Source organism: Saccopteryx bilineata, chromosome 12 (assembly GCF_036850765.1).
Source record: "Saccopteryx bilineata isolate mSacBil1 chromosome 12, mSacBil1_pri_phased_curated, whole genome shotgun sequence".
Classification (NCBI taxonomy): Eukaryota; Metazoa; Chordata; class Mammalia; order Chiroptera; family Emballonuridae; genus Saccopteryx; species Saccopteryx bilineata.
Window position 1 is genome coordinate 924,887 of NC_089501.1, and position 14,738 is coordinate 939,624.

Genomic DNA, 14,738 nt, shown 5'->3' on the forward strand with positions numbered 1-14,738 from the left:
ACTTCAGAAAAAAAAAATGAAGACTTGGAATCAGAGAGACAAATTATGAAACATGATGGGGCTGGAGAGAAGAAGACACAGCTGGGGCATAGTTAGAAGGTGCAACTGGTAGAACCTGGGATGACTGGATTTAAGAAGGAAATAGTAAGACTTCTTGCAGGCTTAGGAAACAAGTAAGGACTATTCATTGAAAGAGGACATGCAAGAACCTTATTTGTATATCTATCTCTTTTATTGTAATTTGTCTCAAATAATTTTCCCAAAGAATGGCATTTAAATATGTACTTTAATTTAGGCAAAATATAACTATCATTAAGTTATAAGGTAATCTGCAAGAAGGAAAAGTAGTAACTTTACAGTAGTGGAAAAATCAGGCAGACACCACCTTAACCAAATGATTCAAATTGATATCACCAGGAATAAGGCATACTGTGAGGAAAACAGCTGTGTTAGGCTTCTCAATGGTTTACTGGCTGCAAGCACTTTGCTTGATTAGTGCGTGAATATGTGGCAGCGCCACATGTGGATAGTCTATGTAAGGCTGTGGGTGCTTGTGCTTAGGGTGGATTGCGGATTGCAGTGGCAGATGGCAGATTGCAGATTGCCTGCCTGCCACTGTGAGGGGCCGTTTCTCCTGTTTGTTTGCTTGAAAAAATGGTTTTCCCCTGCCGGTTTGCTCATCCACTTTTGCTTGCAAGAGTCTATTAAATGGGAATGGCCCAATGCTTTTTGTCTTTGCAGTTTTTCTACCATCTGCCTGAATCCAATGTGGACCTGCCTGGCCTCGACCGCTGGCATTACATCTGGCATAGTGGGCAGGATTTGGAGCAGATTGGTATAGGGCCACCAACACCCTTGAAAAGTGGGTTAGGGGAGTGGTTCTTGTTCTCCAGCATATGGTTCCCTGTGGCTATCCTTTCGGAGCCATGGACTGGGTGTTTTTTACAGCCCAGAGCAGGGGTCCCCAAACTTTTTACACAGGGGGCCAGTTCACTGTCCCTCAGACCATTGGAGGGCCGGACTATTAAAAAAAACTATGAACAAATCCTATGCACACTGCACATATCTTATTTTAAAGTAAAAAAAACAAAACGGGAACAAATTCAATATTTAAAATAAAGAACAAGTAAATTTAAATCAACAAACTGACCAGTATTTCAATGGGAACTATGGGCCTGCTTTTGGCTAATGAGATGGTCAATGTGCTCCTCTCACTGACCACCAATGAAAGAGGTGCCCCTTCTAGAAGTGCAGCGGAGGCTGGATAAATGGCCTCAGGGGGCCACATGCGGCCCGCGGGCCATAGTTTGGGGACTCCTGGCCCAGAGAGAAGGGACCAAGCACCAACAATGACGTGAACTGGAGTGCTGGAGAAGGAGGCTGACCCTTCTGAAGAGTTGCTGCATGACAGGAAGGCTGAGCACCAATGGCTCTGGAGAAGTAATAGTCTCTGGAGAAGGAATTACAGGTTTGCAAGTTGCAATTTGCCCCGGAAGCTGAACATTGGCAGAGACTGTTGTTTGAGAAATAACTGCGGGTTTAAGAGCTCAAGTCTCAACTTCAGACCAAGAGCCGGCAGCTGTAGGAGCTGAAGCAGGTGCCAAAGAAGGAGCTGCATACATGCTGGCAGAGTGGCTCTGAGTCAGCAGGAGCAGGTGTTTCCAATTCCTTGTCTTCTGAGGAGGAGGTTTGGGCTGAAACTGCCATCCGCAGACTCAGAGCCTGGCCAGTAGTCACCCAGAAGGTAAAATCCCAGCAGCCAAGAGTCCCTCAGGGGAAGGCACAGCCCCCTCTGCAGGTATGCAGCACTCTGTGGTCTGGCCCTACACCCATACAAAGCTGATGGAGTCGGGGGTGAAATTCAGGCAGAAACCCACCAAGGCCCTGGCAGCCTGGTTGCTACAGTTGTGGGACCTAGGGGTGGATGGTATCATGCTCTCAAGAACAAAAATGGAGAAATTGGCCACCATTACCATGCACAACTTCTTGAGGCAGCGTCTTCAGAACTGCCATGACAACCCAGGAAATGATCCCCTATCAGAATGGGTGATGGCTGCCATTCGTACAGCCTGGCAGAATGCTGGGGACTGGCTGGGGGCAGTGAGTCAGTGACAGTCCTATAGTGAGCTGCCCCAGGCCCTCCAGAAACTAGTTATGAAGAATGCTGCTTTCAACCCAAGGTCTTGTAGGCCAGTTGAGGAAGTGTTTACAGCAGGGAGGAGGGACCTTATTCTCTGTAGTGCCCCATCAGCCCTTTTTGGGTCACTAGTGGCTATCCTGGGCCCCTTTGTGGGGCAGCCCATCAATGTGGTTACACAGATTTGGGGGAGCTGGAGGCAGCATGAAATCATAAAGCTGTGAGGGCAGTAAGGGAAAGGGGACTGTAAAGGCCGAGGGACCCGTCCAACAGAGATGGGCAGGGGGCTGGAGAACCCATGTGAAATCAGCAACCCATTGGTCCACTTCTAATGTGCAGCAGGTGTTGGCATTAGAAGATAATAGATGGGTTTTTTTTGGCTTGTTTTTTGTTTTTTGCAGCAACAGCTAAGAGAACTTATCAAGGTGGCTCAGGCCTTGAATGTGTTTGACTCCACTAGGCCCTGTGAGCTTGGACCTCTGAGAGGTTTGGATGGGCTTGTGGCAATGGACAGAGCACTATGGAAAGGTGCTGAGGTCCATTAAGAAAGAGCTGTATGGCTAGTTGCCTGTAATGGACCTTTACCTTGGTGATTTGCACAGACAGCTGGGTTGTCTATCGTGGATTGAGCACTGGACAGTGTAGTGGATTCTTGGACTGTGACCAGAGAGGGGCACTGGCTCCCTTGCTGGATGGACATGCCACTTGTGGACAGTACTATGAGACCTTGATGTGGGGTGCAGCACCTGCAGAGGCCCTCCCGCACTGGAAAGCTGCTCCCATCCAGTTGCAGAGATGTGGTTTCAATGGACACAGCCCTGGACTATGTACATGGCCACCCACCTACCATGGGGTAGGAAGCTAGAGGTGCGCCTCCAGTTAACTCCCTGGGCAGAGAGCTCTGGGAGACATTGTGAAGGGCACCTTGGTAATTATTGTATAACTTGTGCTGTTGCTGTAGACTGTTTATTTCATGTACCTCACTCCTCGCACAGGGAACATCACACGGAAGATACCTGTTGTGCAGATTGTGAGGTGAGCTACCCTAAAGGGGTGAAATGTGGGAAAAACAGCTGTGTTAGGCTTGCTTGCTGGCTTACCAGCTGCAAACACTTTGGTTGATTAGTGTGTGAGCATGTGGCAGCACCATGTGTAGGTAGACTATGTAAGGCCCTGGCTGCTTGCCTTCAGCGTGGATTGTAGATTGCGGATGGTGGATTGCCTGCCCGCCACTGTGAGGGGCTGTTTTTGCTGTTTGTTTGCCTGAGAGGTGGTTTTCCCCTGCCAGTCTGCTCGTCGGCCATCGTGAGAATCTATTAAACAGAAATGGCCCAACACTTTCTGGCTCCACAGTTTCTCTGTTGTCTGCCTGAATCCAATGTGGAGCTGCTTGGCCTCGACCACCGGCAGTACACATACCTATTCTATGTTCCCCGATATTATGCACTGAGAAGGGCACAACGTCACAGTGGGGGATATTCTTGCCAAAAGCTCATAACCTCATTCTAGTTTTGAGAAAATGTCAGGAAAACTAAAACAGAGATGTTCTACAAAATAACTGGCCAGTCCTCTTTAAAGGTGTTAAGGTGGCCCTGGCCAGTGGCTCAGTGGATAGAGCATTGGCTGGCTGTATGGACATCCCAGGTTTGATTCCCGGTCAGGGCATACCAGAAGAGCTCCAGATTATGTGCTGACTCAGTAGTTAATTCATAAGACAGCCGCCTCTAATAGCTTCATCACCCATAAACAAGGGAGCCGGAATGGATGAACTCAAATGTATTATACATATTTCCAGTGCTAATGTTCTGTAACTCCATTGTTTGGAAATTAGTTTGTGTGGAAAGGCAAACTGCTTTTTTCCATAAAAAAGGGACGTGGGCCAGAATGACTACACTGAGGGAGTTAGTTGTCCCTCAAAACAAAGGAACCAGAAATAGCGTCTCAATCTTAAATAACATTTATTGTTGTTGCAAAGAAGTCTTTCATGAGATCAGTTCTCACATTTGTATCGAGATATATTGGTTATGACTATAGAAGCAAATTTCACTGAGGTGTTATATATGGAGTATGCCTATGACTCTTATTCAGCAATTGAATATTCACAATGCATTGGCCGCCATTTAGTAAATTATCCAAATATGCCTTTTAAAAAAAACAACAACAAAACAACATGTGCCCGCACAGGGTGTGGGGGGAAAAACCGCTAAGGGCTTGCTGAAAAGAAGAAGCCTAAAAAAAGATAAAATAATTCCTGCAGCAGTTCTGTTCAACTGCAGTCTGTGGGTGCAGGAATAATGTTCACGTGGGGAGTCTCATGCCCAGTGGTGTCTCGGTTTTAATGGTGTGGAAGCCCTTGAGGTTTTTTGCGGCTGCCGAGAGCAGAGTAAGTCCCACTTACTGAATCCAGTCAATGTTCAGGCACCGTGCTATGAATGCAAACATGTCTGAAACTTCTTCTATCACTTTGGCCGTGGGCTTTCCAGCCCCATGGCCCGCCTTGGTGTCCACATGGATAAGCAGGGGGTTGCTTTGCTTCCGGCTGCGGCCCACAGTGTACTGAAGGGTGGCAATGAACTTTAGGGAGTGCAGAGGGACCACACGGTCATCGTGGTCAGCAGTGAGGAGAAGCATGGACGGGTACTGGATGTCGTCGGCCTCTGGTAACTTCACATTATGTAACGGAGAGTATCTGGAAGGCAAAGACACTTTCGTGATGCTAAATATCAACAGCAGTTGTTTGTTCACTAGGATGATCAAGGAGGACTGCAGGGCACAGTGGCCTGTGTGGTTTACCAGTCTAGCAGCAGCAGCAGCCAGGGCTACGCTACCTAGTACGTAGGTGAGCACCACACCGCTGTGTGGGCCTTCACTGGCCAGGGCCGCTGCCAATTGGAAGAGCTGTGTCGTTTATTTGGCTCCTACTATGGAGGGCTGTATAAGAAAAGAAACTCTCAGGGCTGTTGAAATAACCCCACTATAGGCACACTTACTGTTTTGAGAATTTTCACATTCTTTAAACTTATTTTCTCACTGCTACTAAGTGGACTGATTGTCATTTTAGATTATTAACCTTTTCTTTGTTGAAAACTTGAAATCAGCTTTCTGTCCCTTTCACATCTATAGAACCTTTATTCCAGGCTCAGCTGGGCAGTCTTAAGAAGATTGTGCATCCTCGCCAGGTCTACGTTCCTGAGTGTACACCTGGACGGGCTGCTGGCCTCCGGCAGGAAGGAACTGCCTTGGGCAATGGTGAGAAGGTTCGTGGAGGAACAGAGAAGGCACTTTCTGAAGTACGAGATAAGTTCCTAGTCGGCTAACAAGTGTTTTAGAATAACAGCATAGTTGAATTAAACACTGATTGATATAGTTAAGTGAGGGAAATCTCTGGGTATTTTTTCTTTACATTTCTTTACATTATTCAATATGGATGTCATGTTTTTCAAAGGGTTCAGCATTAATGAATAGAACCAACTACTTTAGTTGAGTTTTACTTTGGAGGGTAGCTGAAAATGGTAAAATTGCTATTCAGTTAACCAAGTCACGGCTAAACATTCTGGGGTTTAGCCCTCCCAATTGATAAGATGAGATGTCAATGAACCAGTTTTCTGACCTCATTTTGGTGTTTCTGGATTAGCCCCAGACTTCCAGGTAACAAACAGTTCTATGGGGAAACAAGATTGGAAAACTCTGTCTAGTAATATAACCCAAGATACACCTGCCACCTTTATACATGAAAGATCCTGAGATACGCTCTAGAAAAAAATCTGTTAGGCTTTATTTATCCACCTCTTTTTTTAGGGGCCCCCATTAATATTCCAGATGGTGCTTCATGGGACATACTCCAGGGGTGTGGGGCTTGAGCAGCTCCCTACATGGCCCCTTCTGGCTCCATGGTGTGGGGCTAAGCTCTCAGCTTGCTTGGGAGCGGCAGGTAAGAGGAAAATGCAGGCCTGTGAGTGCTAGGCTGGAAAGTTCAAGTCTGAAGTGGGAATATAGGTGAGTGGGTAGAATGGGTTTACAGTCGTGATACAAACAATAAGTGATAAAGAATAAACCGAGTTTCGCATACTCACAACTTTAAACCTACATTTACCTACCCTGTATATCACAGACATCATGAGAGGAAAAAAAATTTAGAACTTTCTTTTTTTGCTTTCAAATTAATTTTAGAAGTATCAGGTTCCATCAAATATTTTTCTGTCTTCAAGATCCAATTAACTCAGTATTTTCAGTTGAGTCCCCCTAAATGTGTATTTCTTCTAAGTTAATTTGAATTATGGCTTCTTCAAATATTCAGCTTTTACCAGTATTTGTCAATGAGGCTATTTGTGCATTTAAAAGTAATAGTTTTTAAATGCACAAAGTAAAGTATCCCTACCCCTGCCAAAGAACTGGATTTAGTAGTTTAAAAGGATCCAATTTAAGAAATTCAGTCATTTTAGATGAATTTCTAACTGGAAAGAACTAGGCATAAAAAGCATACAAAATGAAAGAAAAAATCTTGATAAATTTACAGTTAATTGAGAAGTGTGGGGCACAGGCTTGTTTTATTTCAACAGCAATTCTTAAATACTGCTGATAATCCCTAAACCAGTGGTTCTCAAACTTTTTGAAATTGGGGCGCATTTAAAATCCTACAAATAATTGTAGGTGCACTATGTACAAATTTCTGAGAAATATGTTATAATAATTAAGTCAAATATTAAAGAAAAAATATAAAGTCCAAGCATGCTTTTATGGTAATTAAACAAAATAAATATGACAAAATTAAATTTATTCTGACATTAAAAAACATTTTTGTTAATTTTTTGAGTTATGCTTTTTAGAATTCATAAAAAGAGAGGTTAAAAAATGACAAAAAAGTTATCTTTTTATATATATACATTCTTAGTAAGATTTAGTAAATTTGGCAGGTCCCGGCACGAATGTGTTAAGTTTTTTCATTCTTGTGTTTATGAGAAACATGAGCCCGATGTGTCCTAGCGATTTCCTCAATGTCTGGGCATATATTTAAAAGGCAAACTCTCATTTCCTCCTCAATACATTAAAGAATTCCTCTCTTTTCACTCTTAATTGTGTTGAGGATAGAAGATCCTAATTCACATAAGTAGGAGGTTGAAAATTGTAGTAAAATGTTCAAAGTTTTTTTAGATATTGCCACATATTCTTCTTTTATAGAAATCCAAAAGGCTTCAAGAAACAATTCCTTATGTCTAATCATCAATCCGTGATCAGTGGATACAGCTGCCAGTTCTTCTTCTATTAATGTTAAACCAAAATCACTTGAAGCTTCCACAAATGGGTTTTTAATCCAATCGTATTGTTCAGTGTTAAGTGATGGAAAATGCTATAAATTAAATTCTGCCCATCAGCTTTCAAGTTTTATTTTATTTACACTTAACCTTTTCTCACTTCCAGAATCAGATTCTTCAATACCATGTTTCTTTTTGAGAAATCTATCAGTTTTATTTGGGTGTATTTATCTAAAAATAATATAATGATGTGTTAATAATAAATATAATAATGATGTGTTAACAAAAGAGCGGTATTTCTGTAATGAAATGGTATAACAGAGTAACTATATTTATTTTTATATCTGGGCACATGCCGTGAACCAGCGCAGCTAGTAATTCCAGGTCCTGAGTGGGAACAGTGCAGAATTAAGAAAATACGGGATTGGGAAGGCCCTGTAATTGCTGCTTGCAAGAACAATGTGCGCCCCAAAACCACATCTTGCTTTATTTATAGGGCAAAGTGAGGCCATTAGCAAATCAATGGTCTCTGATCATGTTTCCAAGGCAACCCAAGAATTTTACCAAATGCAGAAAACCCCACCATACATATCATCTTAACTGTTCACCAAACAAAGGATAGAAGAAACTTGCCTCCAGTCTTTCCGGGGAACATGGGGGTAGTGTAAACAATCCAGTACCACAGCTTAACAGCCTTTTGCAACCTAATCAGGCAAGTGAGGTGGGGGGTTGGGCAGACTGTCAGCTTACAGCCAATTTCCCACACTTGTCCCCCAAAAATCTACATTCCAAAAACCCTGTTGGTTTTTTGATCCCCAACAGGCACATGTTTCTCTGGAATACCATAGGGCTCACCTGGAAATCTTCTAGTGCATACCAGTGCGCCCTGGTGCACACTTTGAGAACCACTGCCCTAAATAAACCCTTATATGTGTGAAGAAAAGAGAGTGAAGAGCCAAGAAAGAATGTAGCCTGTGGTCTGGTGAATCTAATATCTGTCATTTTCTCATTATCTCCAAAGTTGGTTGAGGCTACGAAAGGGAAGCTGGATAGTATTTCTGTAATGCAACTCGGAGCTTCAAATATACATAGTTACACTGAGAGCACAAAATAAGTTTACATGTTCCTCTTTATTTCCTTCATTCTTGATTTAAAAAAGAACTCCCATATAATGATATAAGGTATAGTGACACGACACTTTTTTAAAAAGTAGTTTTTGCTTAATGTACTATTAACTTTAGTAGCTTTTAAAAACAATCCTGTTTTCTTAACTCACAGTTCTGTAAGTCAGAAATCTGCATTGGTTTAAGGGTTTTCTGCTTTAATCCATCCAGACTAAAATCAAGATGTCAGTTGGCTGAGTTCTTAGCAGGAAATTCCAGGGGAAAAAAAAATCTATTTCCAGACTCTTTAGGTGGTTGGCACAATCCAGTTCCACAAAGCTGTAGGACTGAGGTCCCCATTTCTTTGCCCTGTGGTTCTCAGGTGCTAGAGGCTCCTTTGTGCATCTTCAGAGTGAGCAGGGGTGGGCAGGTCCTTCCCATGTTCCAGTCTCTGTGACCTCCTTTTTTGCTGCATCCCTGACTCCAGCCAAAGTGCTCTGACTTTAAGGGTGATGTCATTATAGATTGGGCCCAGCTGGATAATCTTATTTTCATGTCAGATGATCAGTAACCTTAATTTAATCTGCAAAGTCCCTTCACATCAGTACCCAGATTAGTGTTTTAAGTGAAGAAAGTAGCAAATCTTTGCCAGGGGGTGAGCTGGGGTGGGGCACACATTTAGAATTCTGCCTTTCACATTTCTGTAGTTTGTTTTTGCTAAAGACAACATTAAAACAAGGCAGACAGACAGTATTCTCATCACTTCCCCTACTTTTAAAGTAAATTCTATGCAAATATGAGACTTAGAGGAGAGCAAGAAGTCAAATGGTATAATTCTGAAGTCAATCAAAGGGATATCAAAATGTTAGCAACACATACATCAATATAAATGAAAACCTTACTTGATAAGCCATTCAAAGTGGTGTTCGCTGTCTGAGCACCCGTAATCGGTGGTCCAGGCATGACCGATGGTGTATTTATGGAACTTTAGCATGTCCATTACTCCGACTTGGGCAATAACACAACCGAAGAGGTCAGGACGCTGATTTGCACAAGCAGCTAAAAACCAAGGTGAAAAACCAGGGAGGCAGTCTATCATTAAACACTTAAATAAACCAAATCAAAACAACACTTAGATGCTTTCAGAACCTTGGTTGCCTTTTTACTTAGAGCACAGGAAGAAACCATCATAAATTACCTGCTTAATGGTCTACAAGCTTTCCCCCCTCCTTCCACTATATTGGAGGGTGGAATATTCTCACCAGTAATAGAGATTTACTCCTCAAAGTGAATCTCAATGGAGAAGGGTTATTTGAAAAACTCAAGGAAAACCTATGTCCCCTTCCTCTTATCTCTACTTACTTTCACAGCTGATGAAGAAGGTTAAGAAAACTGTTCAGGATCTCAAAACAAGCCTGCGATATTGTGATATAATAATATATATATTAGTCGTTGTCCCTGACACAGAATTCTGGAGTGTCTTTTGTAATTTATAACTAGCCCCTTTCAACCATACCTGAGTTTATGCTAATGAGGTGACTCTTGGTGGGCCTCTAGATAGCTTCAGGATGGGGACCAGTTGCCAGAGCAACCAACCACATGATTAGAGGGTTGGAACTGTCAGTCCTACCAACCTTAACTACTGGGAGGGACTAGAGCTTGAATCATCACCAGTGGCTCAATGAGTTCATCAATCATACCTAAATAATAGAACCTCCATAAAACCCCCTAAACAACAGAATTCAAACAGCTTCCAGGTTGATAAACATATTCAGGTGCCAAAAGGGTGGTGTGCCCAGAGCGCAGGCAAGTTCTACACCCACCCCTCCCCCACACCTTGCCCTATCTTTGCGCCTCTTTCATCTGACTGTTCCTGGGTTCTAGCCTTTATAACAAACTGTGACTGTGAGAAAAGAGTGTTCCTGAGTCTAAGAGTTGCTCTAGCAAATTATCGAACCTGAGGAGGGGGTCCTGGGAACCTCAGTTACTAGCCAGTCAGTGAAGAATAGGGGACTGAGACCCTGTGATTAGCATGCGAAGGGGAGCAGTGTGGTGGGTCTGAGCCCTCACCCTGTGGGGTCTGTGCTAACACTGAGTAGTGTCAGAACTGGTTGGTGTGGGAAAGTGTTTTGAGAAGAAATAGTTCTGCAGCCCATGGCAGAAGAGGGGCCTAAAACCCAGCTCAGTGTTCTAATCAACATTGGCACACCATCTTGTACTGTTTTAAAGATACTCATCTTTGTATATATAAGTCACTTAAATAATTATTTTTTGATAATTCAGCAACTATTTATTGAACATTGGCCATGTGCCTAGCAGTGATAGGTCAGTGAATATTTCAGTGGGAAAGACAAAGAAACGGACAAGCAAGGACAGTGTTGAGAAAATTCAGGTGCTATGAAACTAGGGCACAGGGGTACCCAACAAGGTGTAAGGTGGTTAAGGAGGAAGTCACATTAAAGCTACACATGACTAGGACTTCATCAAGGGATTCGTACTTCTCCTGCCTCTGGCAAAAAATATAGTTCCTACCCTCTGACTTCAGAGCTTATTCATAATGCTGAATCCTTAGTCCCACCCTTGGAGATCCTCCTCAAAGGCGGGAGAGACAGGCATCTGTCCTTTTAAATAAGCACTGTGCACTCAGCATCCTGCTGGGGGAACTCGATCTCTGCAGACTCCTTAAGGGACCAGGTTTGTCAACAGATACAGACCAATGCCTGAATATAAAACTCTGAAAGTATAAAGAGAGTTACTGGATGAACCAGTAAATTTCACAATTCTCCCACTATTGAAATTAGATGGTATTTTCAACATCTTCTGTAAATCTTAGACTTGTCCTTAGTTTGTCTTTCTTTTACAATTCACACATGTAGTCCATAGGCAAAGTCAAGTGGGTCCAATTCAAAATACAGCCAAATTTGACCACTTCTCAGAACTTCTGCCACTACACCCCAGGTCCATGCCACCACCGTCTCCCACTGGATAGAAGTCTCCTACCTGGACTGCTTTTTGGCCTTAACCTACACTAACACCATTATAGGTAAGTCAAATTGTGGTACTTCTCTCAAAACTCCCCCAAAGCTTCTCATTTCTCAGTAAGCAGTTCCTCTAGTCTGGCTCTGAGGTGCTGCCTGGGTTAGCCCGCGCCACCTCTTACCTCTCCCTCGCTCGCTGTGCTCAGACACGGACGTGGGCCCCTCCCCTTTGCTAGAACCCTCTGAGCTCATGCTGGCTGCAGGGCCTGAGGTGTACTGCCTGCCTCCTTAGCCTAGAATGAAAGCTCCATGAAGGCAGAGGCACTGTCTGCATTGTTCATAAGGTTTTTTATCAGTATACTTTCTAAACTTAAAACAAATTATCTAGGACATATATATTTCACCTTCAAAGGACAATGTTTTTTTTCAAGATTATATTATTTTGGGGTAAACAGTTCAGAAAAGGAGTTCAGGTTTTGACATGGCTCAGTATATTTCCAAGACAAGGAAAAACAGTGTGTGTGCTGCTACCTGGCCACCCTCCTCCAAAACCGTGGACTGAAAACCCCAAGAACTGTCACATGTGTTTTAAGCTGAGCTTACATATGCTATTCCACCTTTGTACGATGGTCCCTGATGTCCTAATGACACTGGATGTAAGACTCAGCAAGCAAAGTTTAGGTCCACTATACATGTCCATACAACGTCCAGTGCTACTGAGAGAGAAAATGCAAACTAAAATTTCATTACCACCAAGAGTTAGGTACTTGGAGGCAGTGCTGGGCCCTGACCCCAGCATCACCATTCGTGCTGTGTCACACTGGGTAAGCTGCTCAGCCTCTGCGTGCCCAGTGTGCCCTCCTCTGTGACATGGAATACTCTAGTCCCCTCTCCTAGGCTGCGTGCTCGCCAAGGGCTCAGCCTGGGCCCGACACACGAGGTACTCATTATCTTGGGAGCTTTTCTGTGGACTATTTCATTACTATTGTGCCGCGTGTCCATTTCTGTATGTACCTCACTTTCCTCATGTCTTTTCTCTGTTCCCACAGCATTTAGCATCACCGGGTGTAGTAGCTCAACAAATGTTTAGTGCTATTCACATCTTACAGGTTCCAAGTGACACAATTCGAGGGGTTATCAGGTTTTGTGCTACCTGACGCCTAGAAACCTGGGGCTCTAGTTTGTGGGGCAGGGGGTCCCACCCAGCCGGGGGGAGAACTGCAGGCCAGCCTGGAATAGCACAGAACAGGAGGGCAGACAACTTCTCTGGCTATCATGAGTCAACTCTGGAGTGTGGGTTCAGCTGGGTCTTCAGGCCCAAACACAAAGGAGTTTTGCTTACTTTGTACCACTGCTTCCACCCACAAGCCAGAGCAAATCAAGAGCTGTCTACAGACAGTGTATCTGAAAACCCCAGAGTATTAACTAGTAAGTACCATGAATAAAATTTAGTTCTTACCCACTAAGAGGCCTCCGTTCGAACCTCCATTAATAGTCAGCCTCTTGGGAGACGTGTAACCTTCCTTGATAAGATACTGGGCAGCACACTGGAAGTCGTCAAAGCAGTTCTGTTTGTTGGCCAGGATCCCACCTACAATGTTCCAAGGTGGAAGATAGTTAATCAGCAACACAAAACATTAGCAAACACCACTGTTTAACCCAATGGGAATTCAAATGATGACAGGGATAGTTTCAACTACTGCTCAATTTAATTTAAATACAAGGGGCTAATTCTACATTTAGAAAAATGCCTCAATTCAAATTTTGTTATTCATTGTGAAAATCCACAACAGTTCCACAATTGCTAATTCATTCTGGAATTGTTTGTTTTCTAAGAAATCCTGGAACTTCAAAGGTGAATGTCGCGCAGAGAAGAAAGAAATGATCTGTTACGTCAGCGAACCATGAAAATGAAAGACCCTCCACTTTGGAGAAGCCGAACTGAAGACTGGAAGGAGCCTGGAGCAGCGTTCCATCCCAGCGAGAACACGCCGGCCTGTGCGGCTTCCCTCCCAGGAGGGCAGACATGAGTGCTCCGTGTGGGCACACGGCTCACCCTCTTTGCAGGAGTCTGAAACGGGTAAGTAAGGAATATGTCCTCCAATTTTGTTGTAAATAAGAATTAGGTGGGGAGATTTCTTAAGTCTTTAATGAAGAGAGTCTCAAACATCTCCCCAGGGACTTTGGGCTTTTTCATTGTAAAGCCAGTAGCCTCGACCACCACCATCACAGCTGCCTGGCCTGTGCAGGTTCCCATTGAATTCGGATAGATCGGATATATCGTAATGAAACAAGGGAGCCAAGAACAGGTGGGCCATTACCTTTAATCCTAACTTGCACCTGGCAAGCGAGTAAATACACACAGAGGGAAAACACTTCCCTTTCCATTCAGGCCTCCTAAAACCACTGACTCATCGGAGGTCTCCTAGAATCAAGGGCCCCACCTCTGTTCCCCTTCAGCTCCCCACCATCTTGCTCCCTGCCTCCTCTACAACCACGTGGTCTCCCCCCAAAAAGGCCTCCTAGCTCCTTCTTTTAAAAATTTTGGGCACGAAAATCCCTCCTCCAGCACACATTAGCATAACCAAGCCCCTTCCCAAGCAGAAAGGTAATTAACCGAATCACCTGGGTGATGGCCATTCATGTGGGCAGAACCATTTTTAACAATAAAAGTGAGCAAAACCAGAAAATACAGATTTTACAAACTTATTTTTTCCCAACACTCAACTGGAAGTCACTCCAATGTTTAAAACCACACAAAGCACTTACTTACAGAGAGGAACATTTGTAAGGTCTTGGAATATCTAAAAGTAAAAAACAATGGCCAAGGCATGCCCTCCAAGGGACCGATGTCTAAAATAAGCACCTATAAACTGAAGAAAAGGCAGCCAGGCCTAATATGATATTTGAGATTAACCACGTCTGCAGAAATTCAATGAAAGATAAAGCAGTGGTACTAAAAAAACATTTTCATATCAAAACAAATGCTATTAAGATTTTAATAAGAAATTACTGGTGAATTAGAACAGCTAGGATTACTCAGTTTCCAGGATAATATCATTTTGGCTAGATGATTATGTTTTTTAAAGAGGATTATATTAGCAGAATGGAGTTTAGCTTCATCAACATTCAGTAGACTAGGGTCTGAGAAACGTCTGTTTCTGGTCCTTTCACTGTCTAAATTTAGAGAAAGTTTATGAATCAGTCTAAAACATGGTCTACTTTTAGCCTCAAACTCCCCAAGGCTTTGGATAATAAATTGGTTCTA

General features: G+C 43.3%; 1 protein-coding gene across 1 annotated transcript in view; it reads right to left on the reverse strand.

The window, feature by feature from the left end:
• Positions 1 to 4,078: 4,078 nt before the first annotated feature.
• The window catches only part of PREP (prolyl endopeptidase), a 158,382-nt gene continuing 147,722 nt past the window's right edge, over positions 4,079 to 14,738 (reverse strand). The window contains exons 13-15 of the mRNA XM_066248268.1: positions 12,930 to 13,061; positions 9,395 to 9,551; positions 4,079 to 4,826 (exon numbers count right to left, since the gene is read on the reverse strand). Of these exons, the coding sequence (XP_066104365.1) occupies positions 4,532 to 4,826; positions 9,395 to 9,551; positions 12,930 to 13,061 (584 nt within the window). The 3' untranslated portion in view covers positions 4,079 to 4,531. The remainder of the gene's footprint in view (positions 4,827 to 9,394; positions 9,552 to 12,929; positions 13,062 to 14,738) is intronic.